This window comes from Suncus etruscus, chromosome 14 (assembly GCF_024139225.1).
Source record: "Suncus etruscus isolate mSunEtr1 chromosome 14, mSunEtr1.pri.cur, whole genome shotgun sequence".
NCBI lineage: Eukaryota > Metazoa > Chordata > Mammalia > Eulipotyphla > Soricidae > Suncus > Suncus etruscus.
The window spans coordinates 89121190-89139748 of NC_064861.1; the positions used below are offsets into that span (position 1 = coordinate 89121190).

Sequence of the window (18559 nt, forward strand, 5' to 3'; positions counted from 1 at the left end):
GCCACTCATGCCTCTGCTCCTGCAGGGATGGGATTTTCCAGCCTCCCACTATCCACTCAGCAGGGCCTGAGTGACCCCATTACCCTCCCGCTACTACAGCTTGTCACCAACTCGTCCTGGTGGTCTCTGGCCTCTGCTGTCTGTCGGGCACACGCTCCCAGACTTCTAGCTTCTGGACCGACCCCAGACATTCTGCATATTTCTCACTCACCAGTGTTAACAGCCCCTAGGCCTCCATCGCACCCCTGTCCTGGACGGAGGCCCCCAAGTCCTTCTCAGCATCATGTCCCAGGCCTAGGGGGCGAACCTTCCAGGATGGTTTGCACAACCCCAAAGTCCCCAGATGTGAACATATGTGCCGCGCAGACCAGCCGGTCACAGATGCTGCCCATGCTGGCAATGCCTTCCAGCTGTCTTCAGGGGGTCCCTCACTGAGCCCGGCCTCTCCAGAGACTGCTGGTTATACTAGCACAGTGGGGAGGGCTTTTGCCTTGCACATGGCTGACCTGGGTTTGATTCCATATGGCCCCGCAAGCCTGCCAGGAATAGTACCTGAGTGTAGAACCAGGAATCACCCCTGAGCACCAGAAGGTGTGGGCCTCACACCCCCCACCCCCAATAAGCCTGGCCTATATCTAGGGACTTGAGTCCTGCAGGCACCGTCAAACAGAATGTCAGCATCCCAGTGGTCTGTGTTCATCCCAGGAGGGAAGGACTCCCCAATGCCCTCCTGTCCCCAGCACTTTGAAAGCTGCAGTGTTGCCAATTCAACTGTCCTGTCTTCCAACTCTCCAGTCAGTACCACTCAGATCCCAGCATGTTCCCTCCTCAGGGTCTTTGCAGCTGCCGTCCCCTGAGCCTGGAGCACTGTGTCCCTGGGTGCCTACTCTGGGCCCTTTTCCTTCTCAAATGTGGTCAGTCTGAGCTTCAAAGAGAGGTTTGGTGGGGGTGAGAGAGAAGAGAGTACAGTGGGGAAGGTGCTTGCTTGCCTGGCATGAAGTTGGCCCCGGGCACTGCCAGGAGTGATTCCTGAGCACAGAGCCAGGGATAAACTCTGAGCATTGCTGGAGACAAAAAGAAAAAGTGTAGTATTCACATATTTAAGTGCTTGACAAAACATCTCCAGGTCTGTGGAGAGGTTGAACAAGGGGAAGTAAAGCCTTCGATCTCCAGCACCACATGGTCCTCAAGCGCACCAAGGGTCAGTCTTGAGCACAGACTCAGGAGTTGCTTCCAAGCACTGGATATGGTGCCCAAAAGCTCTCAAAAGAAAATCTTCAAAGAATATTTTATCTCACATGAAAAATTAAAATTTCAGTCTCTTCAAACAAGACCATGCTCATCACCAAGTGTCTGTCCCAGGTCCCAGGTCCCAGGTTGATGCTTCTCTAGTCTCAGGATCTAGAGCTGGAGCAATAAGACAGTGGGTGTGTGTGTGTGGGGGTTTGCCTTGCACAGCAGCGAACCTGGACTCAATACCTTTTTTTTTTTTTTTGGTTTTTGGGTCACACCTGGCAGTGCTCAGGGGTTATTTCTGGCTCCACACTCAGTAATCGCTCCTAGGCCGGAGAGGTGGCACCAGAGGTAAGGCTCCTTCCTTGCAAGCGCTAGCCAAGGAAGGACTGCGGTTCGATCCCGAGGCGTCCCATATGGTCCCCCCAAGCCAGGGGCAATTTCTGAGCGCTTAGCCAGGAGTAACCCCTGAGCATCAAACGGGTGTGGCCCGAAAAACCAAAAAAAAAAAAAAAAAGAAAAGAAAATCGCTCCTGGCAGGCACAGGGGACCATATGGGATGCCAGGATTTGAACTGATGACCTTCTGCATGAAGGGCAAACACCTTACCTCCATGGTATCTCTCCAGCCCCAATTCCTGGCATCCACCGTAGGGGTGGATCTGGGTCTAAGACTAGCGAGACTAGAGTCAGAACAATTCTCTACCTTGAGATGGTGCCACTTTTCCTAGGCCTGTGCCCAAAGAAAAGTCCTGTTCCACTAGCACTTGACTCCCAAACCAGGCCTCTTTGCATCCAGGGTAAACACTGCAGCTGCAGCAATGGCAACTTTATGTAAAGACTCTGCTGTGGCCAGAAATGGTAGAGCACCCATGTGACGCATGAACGCGGACTCTGCCTTAATACTGGGAGAAGCCTACCATCGGTCTAGCCATGCATAGGAACAGGAGACATTTAGCAATGCCGCTGAGCCCACGTACAGCCCCTCAGCCTGTCCTCCCAGGCCTCCAGCCTGCGCCACCCAGCAAGCAGTTAAGGAACTTTCCAGTGGAAAGTGTTTGCACCCCTAGGAAGAAGCATCAAGGAGTATTTTCTGCTCTGCTCGCAGGCTGTGGGATGCAGTTAGGAAAAAAACCCTAGACCTGACGCCCTAGCTGTGGAAAGCCAAGCATCATGCTTCACGCCCAATTTACACTATAAAAAAAGAAAAGTAAATGCTCTCTTTAGGGACTACAAGTGCTTAGGTGGTGTCCATGAAATACAAGGGATCCCACCACCCACCCTTGCTCCCACCTACAAAGGGATGCAAAAAACCAAACTCCCCAAGACCCCGTGGAAGGAAGTTTTTTATTTGGGGGGACTTGCCTAGAAGTGCTCAGTCAGGGGTTACTCCTAGGTGTGCACTCAGAAATCAGAATCACTCTGGGAGGGTGACCCCCATGGGATGTCGGGGTTCGAATGCTATTGCTCTTGGGGGCCCCCACCCCGGCTCCTTAGAGATCCTTCTTGGGAAGAGCCACCGCAGAGAGACACAGGTTCGAGTCCCGCCCGCAGATCGCGCGGGGAGGGGTCGGGCCTCAGTTTCCCCTCCTGCTCCCCGCGTGACCCCACAGCAAGCAGGCGCCCAGCCGGCCTTCCTCCCTCCCTCCCGCCCTCCCCTTCCCGGCCGGCCCCGCCCCCACGCGGGCCCACGTGACGCGCGGGGGTTTTCCCGTTCCCCTCGCGTGACGTCACGGCGGGGAACCGGCCAATCGGCGCGCAGGACCGCGGCGCCGGGGAATTCCGCCGCCCCGCCCCCGCCGCCCGCCCGCCCGCCCGCCCGGCCCGGCCCGGCCCGGAGCCCCCCGCAGCCCCGGGAGCCCGGCCGCGCGTCCAGGACGCCCGGCCTGCCGGCGATCGCCGTCCGCTTGTCCGCCCGGGCTGCCGCAGCCCGCCGGCCCGCGTGTGTCCCGGACGATCGGGGCCCGGCCCGTCGTCCCCCGCCGGGTCCGTGGCCATGCCGAGTCGCCGCGTCGGCAGATCGCCCGCTGCGCCAGACCTGGGGAGCTTGGGTAAGGTCTAGGGACTGGGTGCGGGGAGACGATCGGGAGGCGCGGGGACTCTGGAGTGATCGGGGCTTCCTGCGGGACCCCCTGGACTTCTCGGGGAGACTGTGAGGTTTTGGGGGACGCAGCCCTGGAAGGAAAAAAAGGGGGCGAATGCGGGGCCGGCCCTGGGTCAGCCCAGGCGCGAGTCCCGCAGGAGAGTGAGGAGGGGGCGGGGCCTGTCAGTGAGGCAGAGAAAGGGGCGGGGACACAGCAGGAGAGGGTGGGACTGGAGGCGGGTTGGGGGCGTGGTCATTTCCGTATAAGGCTAGGCCACATCCCTAGTTTGTTACAAGCCCCTCCCGCAGCGTCCAGGCCACGCCCTTGTTCGTTACAGGTCCCGCCCACAGCATTAGCTAGACACTGTGGGCGGGGCCTGTAGCAAACAAGGGGCGGGTCATGGCCTTAAATGGATGGAGGGCAGGGTCTAGAGGCCAAAACAAAGCCGCTTTTAGCGCGCAGGGGGCGTGGCCTAACGGAAAGGCGGGGCCAGAGGAGAGTGATGCAGTGTAGGCGGGACCTCGTAGCGGGGCCAGGCTAGATAGAGAGGGATGAAATTGACGAGGGGTGGGGCTTGAGGGAGAGGGGCGGAGCAAACTCGGTGATAGATTAGGAGTCGGTCCAATGGGAGGGGCGGGTTTGTGGAAGGGGCGGGCCTAATGGAAAGGCGGGGTCAGAGGGAGTGCGCTGAGTGTGGGCGGGGCCAGGCTAAAGGATTGAAATTGACGAGGGGTGGGGCTTGAGGGAGAGGGGCGGGCGAAACGCGGTGATGGATTAGGGGTCGATCCTATGGGAGGGGCGGGTCTGTGGAAAGGGCGTGGCCTAGGGCTAGACTGAAAGGTACATGGGCGGGGCCGGAGAGATAGCACAGCCGTAGGGCGTTTGCCTTGCAATCCGAAGGACGGTAGTTCGAATCCCAGCATCCCATATGGTCCCCTGAGCCTGCCAGGAGCGATTTCTGAGCATAGAGCCAGGAGGAACCCCTGAGCTCTGCCGATGTGACCTAAAACAGCCAAAAAATCAACAACAGAAAGAAAGGGTTTGGGGGACGCGACTGGTTTGGGGGGGACAGTGGCAGAAGGGGCTATGTTTTGACGCTGCCAAGGTGCAGGTGCAGGGCCTGACCTTCCCTTCTAGAAGCAAGGAGGTGGGGACTTTCCTCCTTGAGGTCCCGAAAAGGCTCCGCCTGGCCCCTTCTGACGGGGACCCTGGGTGTGACCAAAGTGTGGGTGAATGCCAGAAACTGGGGAACCTGCCCATGACACAGGGAAGGAAGCGAAGCCAAACCCTGCTGAGCGGGTGAGGGGCCTGACAACGCAGGGAGGTGTCTTGGAAGGTTCCTGAAACAACTCTCCTCTCCCTCCCTCCGCAGGCACTCCTGACCTCTCCTCGCTCTCGCTTGCAGTTTCCAGGACCACCGGTGAGCCTTCCCCCACAGCACCCCCTGCTTCCCTCTGTAGGACCACACCCCTTGCTACTGTTAAGTGGGGGTCTACACCCAAAATTGGGGACCCTCCCTCCACCCCGCTTCTGAACAGGAGCTGGACAAGTAGAAGTAAGCACCTGTCTAAACGCAGAGAGGAGTCCAGCGTGGTGACCACCAAACTGCCTCACATCTTCTTCCCTCTCTTGGGTCTCAGTTTCTCTTGTCTGGAAAATGGACATAATGTCAGTGGGAGAATTCAATGAGCTGCAACAGGCGTGTGTGTGTGTGTGTGTGTGTGTGTGTGTGTGAGCTGCAACAGGCGTGTGTGTGTGTGTGTGTGTGTGTGTATGTGTGTGTGTGTGTGTTTAGATGGAGGCCAGACAGATAGCTTAGTGCTGTGATGCTTTGCATATAGGATGCTGGGGGTATGTTCCAGAGCCATATGGTGATTCCCCTAAAGCCCCCCAGGAGTGATCCCTGAACACCTAATACTCCTAATACTCCCCCTAACACTGCCAGGATAGAACCAAAAGCAGGAAAAATATTTTTGGTTAAACTCAAGGCCAGAAAAACAAAACAAAGACTTGGGGGAATGGGGTTTACGTGTAGGAGACTGTTTGATCCTGAGCACTGCGTGATCCCCGAGTGCTGTGGGAAGTAACCCTCAAACACAGAAGTAAGAGTAGCTTTCAGGGGCCGGGCGGTGGCGCTAGAGGTAAGGTGCCTGCCTTGCCTCCGCTAGCCTTGGATGGACCGAGGTTCGATCCCCGGTGTCCCATATGGTCCCCCAAGCCAGGAGCGACTTCTGAGCGCATAGCCAGGAGTAACCCCTGAGCGTACCGGGTGTGACCCAAAAACCAAAAAAAAAAACAAAAACAAAAACATTTTTGGGGCCGGGTAGGTGGCGCTGGAGGTAAGGTGTCTGCCTTGCAAGCGCTAGCCAAGGAAGGACCGCGGTTTGATCCCCCGGTGTCCCATATGGTCCCCCCAAGCCAGGGGCGATTTCTGAGCACATAGCCAGGAGTAACCCCTGAGCGCCAAACGGGTGTGGCCCAAAAAAAAAAAAAAGAGTAGCTTTTGTCGGATTTAGACACCCCTTTCAAAAAAAAAAAAAAAAGACAAAATAATACATTTAGCATGCAGGAATTTGTTCTCAAGTCCATGAAATTCTTTTTCTTTCTTTCTTTTTTTTTTTTTGGTTTTTGGCCACACCCGGTGACGCTCAGGGGTCACTCCTGGCTATGTGTTCAGAAATCACTCCTGGCTTGGGGGACCATATGGGACGCCAGGGGATCGAACCGTGGTTCATCCTAGCAGGCAAGGCAAATGCCCTACCACTTGCAGCACTGCTCCGGCCCCTAAGTCCATGAAAATTTATGGCCTCGGGCCCGGAGAGATAGCATAGCGTGTTTGCCTTGCAAGCAGCCGATCCAGGACCAAAGGTGGTTGGTTCAAATCCCGGTGTCCCATAGGGTCCCCCGTGCCTGCCAGGAGCTATTTCTGAGCAGACAGCCAGGAGTAACCCCTGAACACTGCCGGGTGTGGCCCAAAAAAAAAAAAAAAAATTGGGCCCGGAGAGAGAGCACAGAGGCGTTTGCCTTGCAAGCAGCCGATCCAGGACCAAAGGTGATTGGTTCGAATCCTGGTGTCCCATATGTCCCCCGTGCCTGCCAGGAGCTATTTCTGAGCAGACAGCCAGGAGTAACCCCTGAGCACCGCTGGGTGTGACCAAAAAAAAAAAAAAATTAAAAAAAAAATTATGGCCTCTTTGAACTGGCTCTGAAGCCCTCTCTGGAGACAGAATCTTGGGACCCCTAAGTGCTGGCTCAGTTGTGAGGCAGGAAATCCTACCAGGCTAATAGGTCTGTGAGCAAAGGTGATAGTGGAAGGGGAAAATGGTACTGAGGACAGTTTCTGGGTAAGTACAGGGTGATACTTTCCTGGCTCGAGGCCTAGATCTTTGTTTTCAAAGTGTGACTGTGATATCAGCCATTCAATCAATATTTGCCAAGCGACTCTTCTGTCCCCAGCTTCATGCTTGGCCGTGTGGAGGAATTCTGTGGAGCCCCAAACAGCCCTGAGTCTACACTTATGGGGTTCCCACCCCGGGAGGCAGACAGTAGAAGCAGCGAGGGATCAAGGCCACGAAGCAGGCTTGGGGTCAATGATATTTGATAGCAGGGCGGGAACGGGAGACTTTCCAAGAAAGAACGAAGAAGGAATCTCATTCCAGCATTGAGCCTGGGTGCAGGGTAGAGAGATGGGATAGCATGTTCCCTGTCCAGTGGCACGTAGGAGGGGCCAGATAGGAATCACTGTGACAAAAGGCCTTGTCAATGCTGTGAAAATGTAAAAATAAGGCTGGGGTATGCCTTGCATGTGCAAGGACCTAGGTTCAAATCCTAGCACTCAGGCTGTAGTGCTAGAACAATGGGTAGGGCATTTGCCTTGCATGTGACTGACCCGGGTTCGATCCCCAGCATCCCATAATGTCCCTCAAGCCAGCCAGGAATGATTTCTGAGCACAGAGTCAACAGAGTCAGGAGTAGTTAGTGCCACCTGGTCTCTCTGTCTCTCTCTCTCTTTCTGTCTCTCTCTGTCTGTCTCTCTCTCTGTCTCTCTGTCTCTGTCTCTCTCTGTCTCTGTCTCTGTCTCTGTCTCTCTCTCTCTCTCTCTCTCTCTCTCTCTCTCTCTCACACACACACACACACACACACACACACACACACATCCTGTTGACTCTGCACATCAGGGCCCGAGCTGTACCGCCCCTCTAGGCCCGAGCATTTAACCTTCTGTCTGAGTTGGCAAAGTATCGATGAGAAATAAAATTAAATAAAAAGACAAAGATGTGCCCAAGTGATAATACAGTAGGGACATTGCTTGCCTTGCAAAAAGCTAACCCAGGTTTTATCCTGTCACTCCATAGGGGCCCCCAAGAGTGATTTCTGAGCACAGGCATGGTGCAAAATATAGTGATATTAATAAAAGACAAATTATTATTTTTGTTTTTGTTATTTTTGGTTTTGGGGTCACACCCGGCAGCGCTCAGGGGCTACTCCAGGCTCTATGTTCAGGAATTGCCCCTAGAAGCCTCAGGGGACCATGCCGAGATTCAAACCACCATTCTTCTGGATGTAAGGCAAACGCCCTATCTCCAGGCTATCTCTTCAGCCCCAACAAATTATTATTATTATTTTATTTTTTTTGGTTTTTGGGTCACACCCGGCGGTGCTCAGGGGTCACTCCTGGCTGTCTGCTCAGAAATAGCTCCTGGCAGGCATGGGGGACCATGTGGGACACCGGGATTCGAACCAATCACCTTAGGTCCTGGATTGGCTGCTTGCAAGGCAAATGCCGCTGTGCTATCTCTCCCGGTCCACAAATTTTTTTTTTTTTTTGGTTTTGGACCACACCTGTTTGACGCTCAGGGGTTACTCCTGGCTATGCGCTCAGAAATCGGCCCTGGCTTGGGGGGACCATATGGGACGCCGGGGGATCGAACCTCGGTCCGTCCTACACTAGCGCTTGCAAGGCAGACACCTTACCTCTAGCGCCACCTTCCCGACCCCAGACAAATTATTTTTTTTTTTTTTTTTTTGGTTTTTGGGCCACACCCGGTAATGCTCAGGGGTTACTCCTGGCTATGCACTCAGAAGTTGCTCCTGGCTTGGGGGACCATATGGGACACCGGGGGATCGAACCTCAGTCCATCCAAGGTTAGCGCAGGCAAGGCAGGCACCTTACCTTTAGCGCCACCGCCCGGCCCCAAATTATTATTTTTAATGTGAGTAGGAAGACCATGGGATGGTCTTGGGTGGCAAGGTTGGAGAAGACTTTTTTATTTATTTTTGGTTTTTGGTCACACCCGACAGCACTCAGGGGCTACTCCTGGCTCTACACTCAGAAATCACTCCTGGCAGGCTCGGGGGACCATATGGGATGCCGGGATTCAAACCACCGTCCTCCTGCATGAAAGGCAAATGTCTTACCTCCATGCTATCTTCTCTGGACCCCCTCTTTTTTTTTGAGGGGTGTTCGGGCCATACCCAGCAGTGGTCAAAGTTTACTCTTGGCTCTGTGCTCAGAAATCACTCCCTGGCAGGCTTCAACCTGGGTCTGCAGAGTGCAAGGCAAACATTCTACTGCTTGTGCCATTGCTCCAGCCCCAGGGAAGCCTTCTTGAGTAGGAGGTGTGCCTTGAATCAGGACCAAAGGAGGAGGACGTTGAAGAGGAGAATAGTGCAAAGGCCCTGAGACAGACACAGTTGAGTTCTTTATTTTATTTTTTTTGGGGGGGGGCATACCCAGTGGCATTCAGGGGTTACACCTGGCTCTGAGCTCAGAAATCACTCCTGGCAGGCTCAGGGGACCAAATAGGATACCGGGGATCAAACTCAGATCCATCTCAAGTTGGCAGCATGCAAAGTAAATATCCTACCTCTGTGGTATCGCTCCAGCCCCCCCCCTTTTTTTTTTTTTTGTTTTTGGGTTCTTCACTGACAGCACCCAGAAGTTACTCCTGACCCGGCATTCAGAAATCACTCCTGGTAAGCTCGGGGGACCATATGGGATGCTGGAGACTGAACCTGGGTCAATTGCATGCAAGGCAAACACTACCTGCTGTACTATTACTCTGGCCCTCCCCTTTTGTTGTTGTTGTTTGTTTGTTTTTGAGCCATACCTGCCAGGGCTCAGGACTTATTCTTGGCTATGTACATGGGGATCACTCTTGGTGAAACTCAGGGGACCATATGAAGTGCCATGAATCAAACCCAGGCCACCAGAGTACAAGGCAAGCACCCTCCCCACTGAACTATCTTTCTAGACCCCTCAGGCCTCTTTTTGTCTTGTTTTGTTGCTTGGGTGCTAGGAATGGAACCCAAGGCCTCAGCTATGCAAAATATTTCCCAGACCACTGAGGGATGGATCCCCAGTCCCAAAGTCTCATTTTATAGAAAAGGCTCAGAGAGATGAAGGGCTTTGTTCAAAGCCATACAGCCTGTAGGTGACAGAGTTGGGGTTCAGATCAAATTCTATGACTAAGGCCTAATCTGGTAACCCCTACTCCCCATGTTTAGACCATTGATATAGGGTAAGAGCTTCACCCCTTTATGTAAAATAGTCTCCTGGCCCTTATCCACTGTCAGGGAACCCTTTAGTATTGGGACAGGTTTGGTTTGGTTTACAGCCACACCTGTCAGTGTTCTGGGTCACTTCTGGCAGTGTCCAGAGGACCATGCAGTCCCTATAATTCTGGTCCCTTGAATCACCTTTTGGGGGGAGCATGAAAAGGAGGGAAGCTTCTAGATGGCACTTAGAAATGAGGCTGCAAGGTTGGTTTTGGTTTTGGGGTGACAGTTGGTGATGCTCAGGGTGACTCCCGGTGGTGCTCAGGGTGACTCCTGGTGGTGCTCGGAAAGGCGACCCTACGGGATGCTGGGGACCAAACTCAGGCCCTCCCCATCCAAGGCAAGCAAGTCCCCCTCCCTGCTGTACTATCTGTCTCTCAGGATCCTGGGCTGGAAGGTTGAATGACCTCAAGGATAAGCATGGAGCTGCTTGGGCCCTGTAGTTCGGGGGACTATCAGGACCTCTAGGATGATGCTTGGGAGGGTGTTCCCTATTGGGGTCCAGGAACAAACAGAAGTCGCCCCTTTATCCAGCTTGAATCATAACCCCTGTCCCAGCTCCCTGATTCCCCCTGGTGGCAGTTTTCTGTGCTTCCCCTGTTGAGCTCATTGAATCTTTTTTTTTTTTTTTTTTTTTTTGGTGGTTTTTGGGTCACACCCTGCAGTGTTCAGGGGTTATTCCTGGCTCCAGGCTCAGAAATTGCTCCTGGCAGGCACGGGGGACCATATGGGATTCAAACCGATGACCTCCTGCATGAAAGGCAAACGCCTTACCTCCATGCTATCTCTCCCTGTCCCGAGCTCATTGACTCTTTACCACCTGTCCTGAAGCTGCCGTTTTTTAGTGTCCATTTAACCGATGAGCAAACTAAGACACAAAGAGGTTAGGGTGTAGGCTCCAGGAGGGATCAGAACCGAGGCAGCCCATGCCTCTGTCCCCCCCCTGCAGCTGGTGACCTCAGGATCCCCGTACAGCGTCCCCAGCAGGTGCCCCTCCCTGCCCTGGCTTTCTCACCCTCCTGAGTCCACAGATTCAGAGATAAGGGTGTGTTAGGGCTCCTAGCAGAGACCAAAGGTCCCCGAAGCCGCTCCTCTGGGGAGAGGATCCAGCAATCATGCCGGGTGGCCCTGGGTGGGGCATCATCGGGGCTGTGGCCCTTCCTCTTCGGTGCTAACCCACACCCCACCCCAGGCTGGCTTGCAGGTATCGCTGCTGCATTTGTGGAATAATGGGAGGTTGGTTTTGCTTTGTTTCAAAGCCCCTTCCTCTCCCCTGCCTCTCCCCCACTCCCCAATGCAGGGACACAGAGGGGGTTTGAGGGAGCATTCAGTATCAAGTGGGGAGCTGCCTGGACACAGAATATCAGACTGTACTTCTGCCATCCTGCAGCCACTGTTTCCAAGATTCACTCAACTCCTGGCGTCTGGTGGGGGTGGGAGTGGGGGGCTTTCAGCAGCGAACACACCCACATTCCATTTTAGAATCTGGGGTGTCCCTTCCCCCTTGGCAAAAAGTCCAGAGTTTCCTGTCAAAAGACCACTTGAGGGCTCAGAGAGATAGCACAGCGGCATTTGCCTTGCAAGCAGCCGATCCAGGACCAAAGGTGGTTGGTTCGAATCCCGGTGTCCCATAGGGTCCCCCGTGCCTGCCAGGAGCTATTTCTTTTTTTTTTTTTTTTAATAATTTTTTATTTTGAATTATGAGAACAAAAGATGCAAAGAAAGAGGATAAGATAAAAAAAAAAAAAGAAAGAGGATAAGGTAAAATTACAGTGGAAGGACAATCACCCATAACATAATTATCAGAAGAAGTCCCCTTGCTGATATCTTAACTTTGAACTTTCACCAAAGAAAGTTAAGATAAATAAAACAGAATCCATGTGCAATTACTTTGTCCCTCAAGTCCCCAGATTGTAGCACATTATAATATTTCTTAACAGCACACAAGGCAATCTAAAGCCATCAAACTTACGTAACTCCTTAAACATTAGAGGCATAGTATTTTTTACATTTCCATGTACATGCATATTAGCTTAAGTTAACCTCAAATTTTAAGTGGGTGCGTTTTAAGGATTAGAGTCAAAGGAGCACAGTAAAAACGTTGTTAGAGTGGCAATTGTTGTTTGCATAGGCCCACCAAAATATGAGAGGCATGGAAAGGAATAACCTTGGCCTAAATACAAAGAGATCCTACCCCTGAAGTTTCCTGGCATAAGACCAGCTCTAGGCCTCAGGAAAGTTATCGTCCGCTCCAAGACATTGTCCGTAGCGCCAACACACTTATCACACAGTCTCTGTTGTTGGTCTCATGTTTCTGTATTAAAGATTCTGGAATCTGCATGTCCTACATTGAAGTCATGATGTGGAGTGCCTTCTCGTTTCACCTCACCATGAAAGGGCAATGCAGGAAGCCCTGTCCTGTAAGCAGGTTGTTGTTGTTAAGTCTTCTCAGTGTTAAGGGAAGTCTCTTTTGAGCAGGACGATGTCTGAGCAGTAGTAGGGTCTTCCGTGGTAGAGGATTGCTTCCAGGTGATGTTATAGACAAACCTCACCATAAAGGGGCAATACAGCAAGCCCTGTCCAGTAAGCAGGTCATTGTTCTTGTTGTCTTCTCAGTGTTAAGGGGTGTCTCTTTTGAGTAGATCGATGTCAGAGCAGCTGTAGGGTCGTCCCTGGTACAGGAATGCCTCCAGGTGATGTTATATACAACCTTGGATGTTTTGTAAATGTCTTCTGTAGATCAAGGGGTAAATGGAGAATGCCCATTCTTCTGAGGCCTGTGCCAGGTCTTTATGTCAATGTTCAGGGTGTAAGGTCTCATTGCACTACAAGATTTGTGTGTTCCCATTTCTATTAGATAAGAACTTATTGGTATGTATAGTATTTTCCCATGTTAGTGTGCCTACGCAAACAAGATATAAAGCCACGTGGTGCTATCAGATATATGGGGGCATAAGAACATTTCCAACAAGACCCATGACTTGGTTCAAACATAAGTATTAAACTGAGGGATTCTTTCACACCAAATTTCATATTGAGCAATTCACAAAGAGAAGATAAAAAACATGGGGGGGGGAATCATCACTGTATAAGAAAGTATTTAGCAAAAGTTATAGCCGTCAAAGAAAACACCCATAAAATGTTGAAAAGATATGTGTCCTTTTTATGCCTTTTAAAATAGTTGGGTGGGTGTTAACTCTAGGGCACCACTTTAGTCTGTGACTTAGGACTCAACAGTACTTAAGTTAGAAAGGGTAAATAAGGAGTAATGATGATAGGAGTTAAAGAAGTTAAAGAGAAATATGAACTTATGGCCGGCGAGGTGGCGCTAGAGGCAAGGTGTCTGCCTTGCAAGCGCTAGCCAAGGAAAGGACCACGGTTAGATCCCCCGGCGTCCCATATGGTCCCCCCAAGCCAGGGGCAATTTCTGAGCGCTTAGCCAGGAATAACCCCTGAGCATCAAACGGGTGTGGCCCCCCCCCCAAAAAAAAAAAAAAAAAGAAATATGAACTTATGAAGGGGTATGCAAAAGGGCAGAGTACAAAATGGACATTCTGCATACATAAAAACATAATTCAATGATAGTGAGTACTATTAATGTTTCTTGTGAGAGTACTACTAATGTTTCTTGTGAGAGTACTATTAATGTTTCTTGTGAGAGTACGATTAATGTTTCTTGTGAGAGTACTATTAATGTTTCTTGTGCGCGCGGGGGCGATCGCCCCTGCGAGATTTTGAAAATGTAGACTGGACAGAGATTACCAGTGCCAGCCAAACCTCCTCCTGCTAGACTCCCGGCTCCCAGGAAGGAGAGATCCTTCAAGAAGCTGGGAGACCAGAAGTTCAGAGCCCCACCCAGACCCTTCCTAAGGAGCCGCATGGATAGTGGGGGAAGGCCTAGGGTACCTTCAAGCTCCACCAAGGGACCCAACTCACCGGCTTGCCCAGGCGTGTGGCCTGGGGAAGCCCTGGAGATCTGGAGCAAGGCGGCAGAGGGGTGCTGGGGTTACCCAAGTCCCGCACCCCCCCTAGGGCCAGGAGCTATTTCTGAGCAGACAGCCAGGAGTAACCCCTGAGCACCGCCGGATGTGGCCCAAAAAAAAAAAAAAAAAAAAAAAAAAAAAAAAAGACCACTTGAATGTTCGGGAAGGAACAATGGAGGGCAATGATGTAGTCATTCAAAACCGCATATATAAGTTTTGTTATTTCTTTGCCTTTTGCTTATAATTAAAAATGAAAAAAGGCACTCTGGGGCCCCAGAATCTGGAGGTGAAGGGAGGGTGGTCCAGGAACCCCCAGGGAAGTCTGAATCTGGTGCTCCCCAGGAGCGAAAGATGGGGGATGCAGGAAGGGAGAGATGGAGGGTTTTAAAAACAGTAGTGGGTACCACTTTCCCTGACCTCAGTTTCTCTTTCTCTTTTCTCTCCACAGACGAACTGGGTGAGTATCACCAGGCTGAGGACATCGGTGAGGTGCTTCCCCTGTTGCATGAAGGGCTGATTTTTTGGGGGTTGTGGTCTGAGCATGTTCCTAAGGTGTTGGGGAGGGCTTGTCACTTGGGCCAGACTCAGCTTCTTTCCCAGCCAGGTCTTCGGAGGGATCCGGATGCTGACATTGACTCCATCCTGCAGTATACATGTAACCCTGGGAAGTGGGCCTGACTGTTCCAGGCAGCAGGGGATGAGCCCCAACCAAAGTCTTTGCAACCCCCAGCTCATGATGCTCTAGGCAAGGGGACAATAGGAAAAGGAACACAACAAACTATCTCGAGAAATGAGAAGATCTCGGGTGGGGAAAGGGCTGGGAGCAAAATAGCATGGAGGTAGAGCATTTGCCTTGCATGCAAAAGGACAGTGGTTTTATTCCCGGCATCCCATATGGTCCCCCGAGCCTTGCAGGAGCAGATTTCTGAGCGTAGAGCCAGGAGTAACCCCTGAGCACTGCTGGGTGTGACCCAAGGGAAAAAAAAAAAAACAAATAAAAAGACAAGGGAGCATGGATGATATTGACAAGGTTAGGAAGGAAATTGTTTTTTGTTTGTTTTGGGGCCACACCCGGCAGTGCTCAGGGGTTACTCCTGGCCCTGCTCTCAGAAATCGCTCCTGGCAGGCTCGGGGGATCATATAGAATGCTGAGGATTGAATCCAGGTCCATCCCGGGATGGCCACTTTGCAAGACAAATGTCCTACTACTGTGCTATCAGCTGATCAGCTTTTATTTATTTATTTATTCATTTACTTATTGGTTTTTGGGTCACACCCAGTGACATTCAGTGGTCACTCCTGGGTCAATGCTCAGAAGTTGCTGCTGGAAGGCTCAGGTACTAGATGGGATGCTGGGAATCAAATCTGGGTCCGTCCTGGGTCGCCTGCGTGTAAAGGCAAATGCCCTACCACTGTGTTATATTTCTGACCCCTAGAATTAAGTAAATTTTTTTTTTTTTTTTGGTTTTTGGGTCATACCTGGCAGTGCTCAGGGGTTACTCCTGGTTCCATGCTCAGAAATCGCTTCTGGCAGACACAGGGGACCATATGGGATGCCGGAATTTAAACCACCATCCTTCTGCATGAAAGGCAAATGTCTTACCTCCATGCTATCTCCCCGGCCCCGAATTAAGTATGTTGTTGATTTTTGGTAATTCTTTTTTTTTTTTGGTTTCTTGGCCACACCCGTTTGATGCTCGGGGGTTACTCCTGGCTAAGTGCTCAGAAATTGCCCCTGGCTTGGGGGGACCAAACCGCGGTCCTTCCTTGGCTAGCACTTGCAAGGCCGACACCTTACCTCTATCGCCATCTCACTGGCCCCAAATTATTTATTTATTTATTTATTGTTTTGGGGTCACACCTGGCAACAATCAGGGGTTACTCCTGGATCTATGCTCAGAAATTGCTCCTGGATGGCTCAGGGGATCGTATGGGATCCCAGGATTCGAACCATGGACCTTCTGCATGAAAGGCAAATGCTTTACCTCCATGCGCTCTCTCTGGCCCATAGAATTAAATAAATCTTGAATGCAGTGCTAGAAAAAAACCCTGAGTATCACAGGATGTTCCCACCGTCACCCTCCAAAAAAAAGTCTTAAGGGGACTGGAGATATAGGTCAGCAGTTAGGCTGTTTCCCTTGCATAGGAATTGATCCTGGGCACCCCATATGGTTTCCTGAGCGCACTGTGAGTGATCTCTGAGCAAAGAGCCGGGAGTCAGCCCAGAGCACCACCCAAAGTAAAACAAAACAAAAATGCCTTGAAAATGGGGAGATGGAAAAAAAATAAATAAAAGAAAATGGGGGAGATGGGGCAGGAGAGAGAGCATGGAGGTAAGGCGTTTGCCTTGCATGCAGAAGGTCAGTGGTTTGAATCCCAGCATCCCATATGGTCCCCCGAGCCTGCCAGGAGCAATTTCTGAGCGTAGAGCCAGGAGCAACCCCTGAGCAAGCCGGGTATGACTAAAACAAAACAAAAAGAAAATGGGGAGACAGCACAGTGGTTAGGGCACATGTTTGATTTCTGGCACTGCCTGGAGACACCCCCCCCAAAAAAAACAACAATGCCAGGGATGCTTGTTTCATCCTCAACATCACTGCTTGGGCGCCCCCTGACACCCTCGGACTGCAAACTGCGGGTGATCCCTCTTACTCTGAGCATTACTTGAAAAGCTACACCCCCAAAAAATATAGAGAAGAAATGAAGAAGAAATGAAGGCTTGGGAACACTCAGGGCACAGGCCAGGTCGGGAGGGGTGGGTCACCCCACTGCTTTGTGTGTCACAGCCTGCAGTCATGCCTGCCCCCCATTTTTCTTCTCCCACAGAGATCATCGACGAGTACATCAAAGAGAACGGCTTCAGCGTGGACGGGGCACTGCTGGGCCCCGGCAGCGAGGGGGTGCCACGCCTGGTACCCCGAGGAGGGACAGCCTCCCTGAGCACCGTCACGCTGAGCCCTGCAGCACCAGCTCCTCCAGCCTCGACGCCTCCACCCTGGGGCTGCCCATTGAGTCGCCTGGTCCCCCCAAGCGGGGGCCCAGGACCACGGCCCCACCTGCTGATCACGGAGCAGCCCAAGCAGCGCGGCATGCGTTTCCGCTATGAGTGCGAAGGCCGCTCAGCTGGGAGCATCCTGGGGGAGAGCAGCACCGAGGCCAGCAAGACTTTGCCCGCCATCGAGGTGGGGGGGACGTCGGGATGGTGGAGTGGGGGGACAGGGCCCCAAGCTTGCCGACCCCAAGCATGCCACTGGGGGATTTGCATCCTTGCCCTCTAGAGCCAGTTAGCAGGTTGGGTGCCAGAGAGATGGTCCAATGGGTAGGACAGGGTGCTTGCTTGCTTGATTTGCATGTGTCTGTCGCAAGTTTGATCCTCAGATTTCCATAGGGTCGCCTGAGTGATTCCTGAGTTCAGAGCCAGGAGTCACCCCTGAGCATGGCTGGTATGATTTTTCCCCCCATTCAAGAAAAAAAGTGTTAGGCCCGGAGAGATAGCACAGCGGCGTTTGCCTTGCAAGCAGCCAATCCAGGACCAAAGGTGGTTGGTTCGAATCCCGGTGTCCCATATGGTCCCCCGTGCCTGCCAGGAGCTATTTCTGAGCAGACAGCCAGGAGTAACCCCTGAGCACTTCCGGGTGTGACCCAAAAACCAAAAAAAAAAAAAAAAAAAAGAGTGGAAAGGGCCAGAGTGATAGCATAGCAGGAGGGTGTTTGCCTTGCTCTTGGCTTACCTGGGGTTCGATTCCTGGCATCTTATATGGTCCCCTGAGCCTGCCAGGAGTAATTTCTGAGTGCAGAGCCAGGAGTAAACCCTGAACACAACTGGGAGTGGCCCCAAAACAAAACAAAACAGAACAAAAAAATGGAATCTGACCTGAAATATAGCACAGCGGTAGGGTGTTTGCCTTGCACTAGACTGACCCAGGATGAACAGTGGCATCTCATATGATCCCTCAAGCCTGCCAGGAGTAACCCCTGAGTGCCACCCAGTGTGACTCAAAAACAAACAAACAAACAAAAAAAAAAATAAAGAATGAAATCAGTGGACCAGGGATGAGAGACATGGAGCAGGGAAGGTGTTTGCCTTCCATGAAGCAGGCCCCAAGTTTGAACCCTGGTGTTGTCTCGGGTTCCCCAGCTACTGCCAGGAATGATTCCTGAGCATAGAGCCAGGAGTAAGCTCTGGACCCTGCGAATGAGGCAGAAAAAAGCAAATTAAACAATAGTGTGAGACAAGGCTGGAGAGTTAGCATAGCGGGGAGGGCGCTTGCCTTACACAGTGCCAGCCCGGGTCCAATCCCCAGCATCCCATAGGATCTCCTGAGCAGTGCCTGAGTGATTCCTGAGTGCAAAGCCAGGAGTAGCCCTTGAGCATCACGAGGTGTGGTCCAAAAAAACAAATGACCGAGGGCCCGGAGAGATAGCACAGCGTGTTTGCCTTGCAAGCAGCAGATCCAGGACCAAAGGTGGTTGGTTCGAATACCGGTGTCCCATATGGTCCCCCGTGCCTGCCAGGAGCTATTTCTGAGCACACAGCCAGGAGTAACCCCTGAGCACCACCGGGTGTGGCCCAAAAACCAAAAAAAAAAAAACCAAGAAAACAAAAACAAACAAAAAAAAAAACAAATGACCGAAGGTAGAGCATTTGCCTTGCATGCAGAAGGACGGTGGTTCGAATCCCGGCATACCATATGGTCCTCCG

The 18559-nt window shown here is 52.0% G+C and overlaps 2 protein-coding genes across 3 annotated transcripts in view; both read left to right on the forward strand.

Moving 5' to 3' along the window:
• The window catches only part of RELB (RELB proto-oncogene, NF-kB subunit), a 33318-nt gene that overhangs the window by 444 nt on the left and 14315 nt on the right, over nucleotides 1–18559 (forward strand). Inside the window, exons 2-9 of the mRNA XM_049787523.1 lie at nucleotides 26–138; nucleotides 231–473; nucleotides 3162–3283; nucleotides 4454–4615; nucleotides 4722–4736; nucleotides 4855–4949; nucleotides 14306–14341; nucleotides 16684–17039. Of these exons, the coding sequence (XP_049643480.1) occupies nucleotides 26–138; nucleotides 231–473; nucleotides 3162–3283; nucleotides 4454–4615; nucleotides 4722–4736; nucleotides 4855–4949; nucleotides 14306–14341; nucleotides 16684–17039 (1142 nt within the window). The remainder of the gene's footprint in view (nucleotides 1–25; nucleotides 139–230; nucleotides 474–3161; nucleotides 3284–4453; nucleotides 4616–4721; nucleotides 4737–4854; nucleotides 4950–14305; nucleotides 14342–16683; nucleotides 17040–18559) is intronic.
• The window catches only part of MARK4 (microtubule affinity regulating kinase 4), a 206685-nt gene continuing 192026 nt past the window's right edge, over nucleotides 3901–18559 (forward strand). The window contains exon 1 of one of the 2 annotated variants that reach the window (XM_049787247.1): nucleotides 3901–3906. The gene's annotated coding sequence lies outside the window, so the exon portion shown is untranslated. Of the gene's footprint in view, nucleotides 3907–4065; nucleotides 4072–18559 lie in introns of those variants that run through there. The other variant, XM_049787248.1, reaches the window with a different exon arrangement.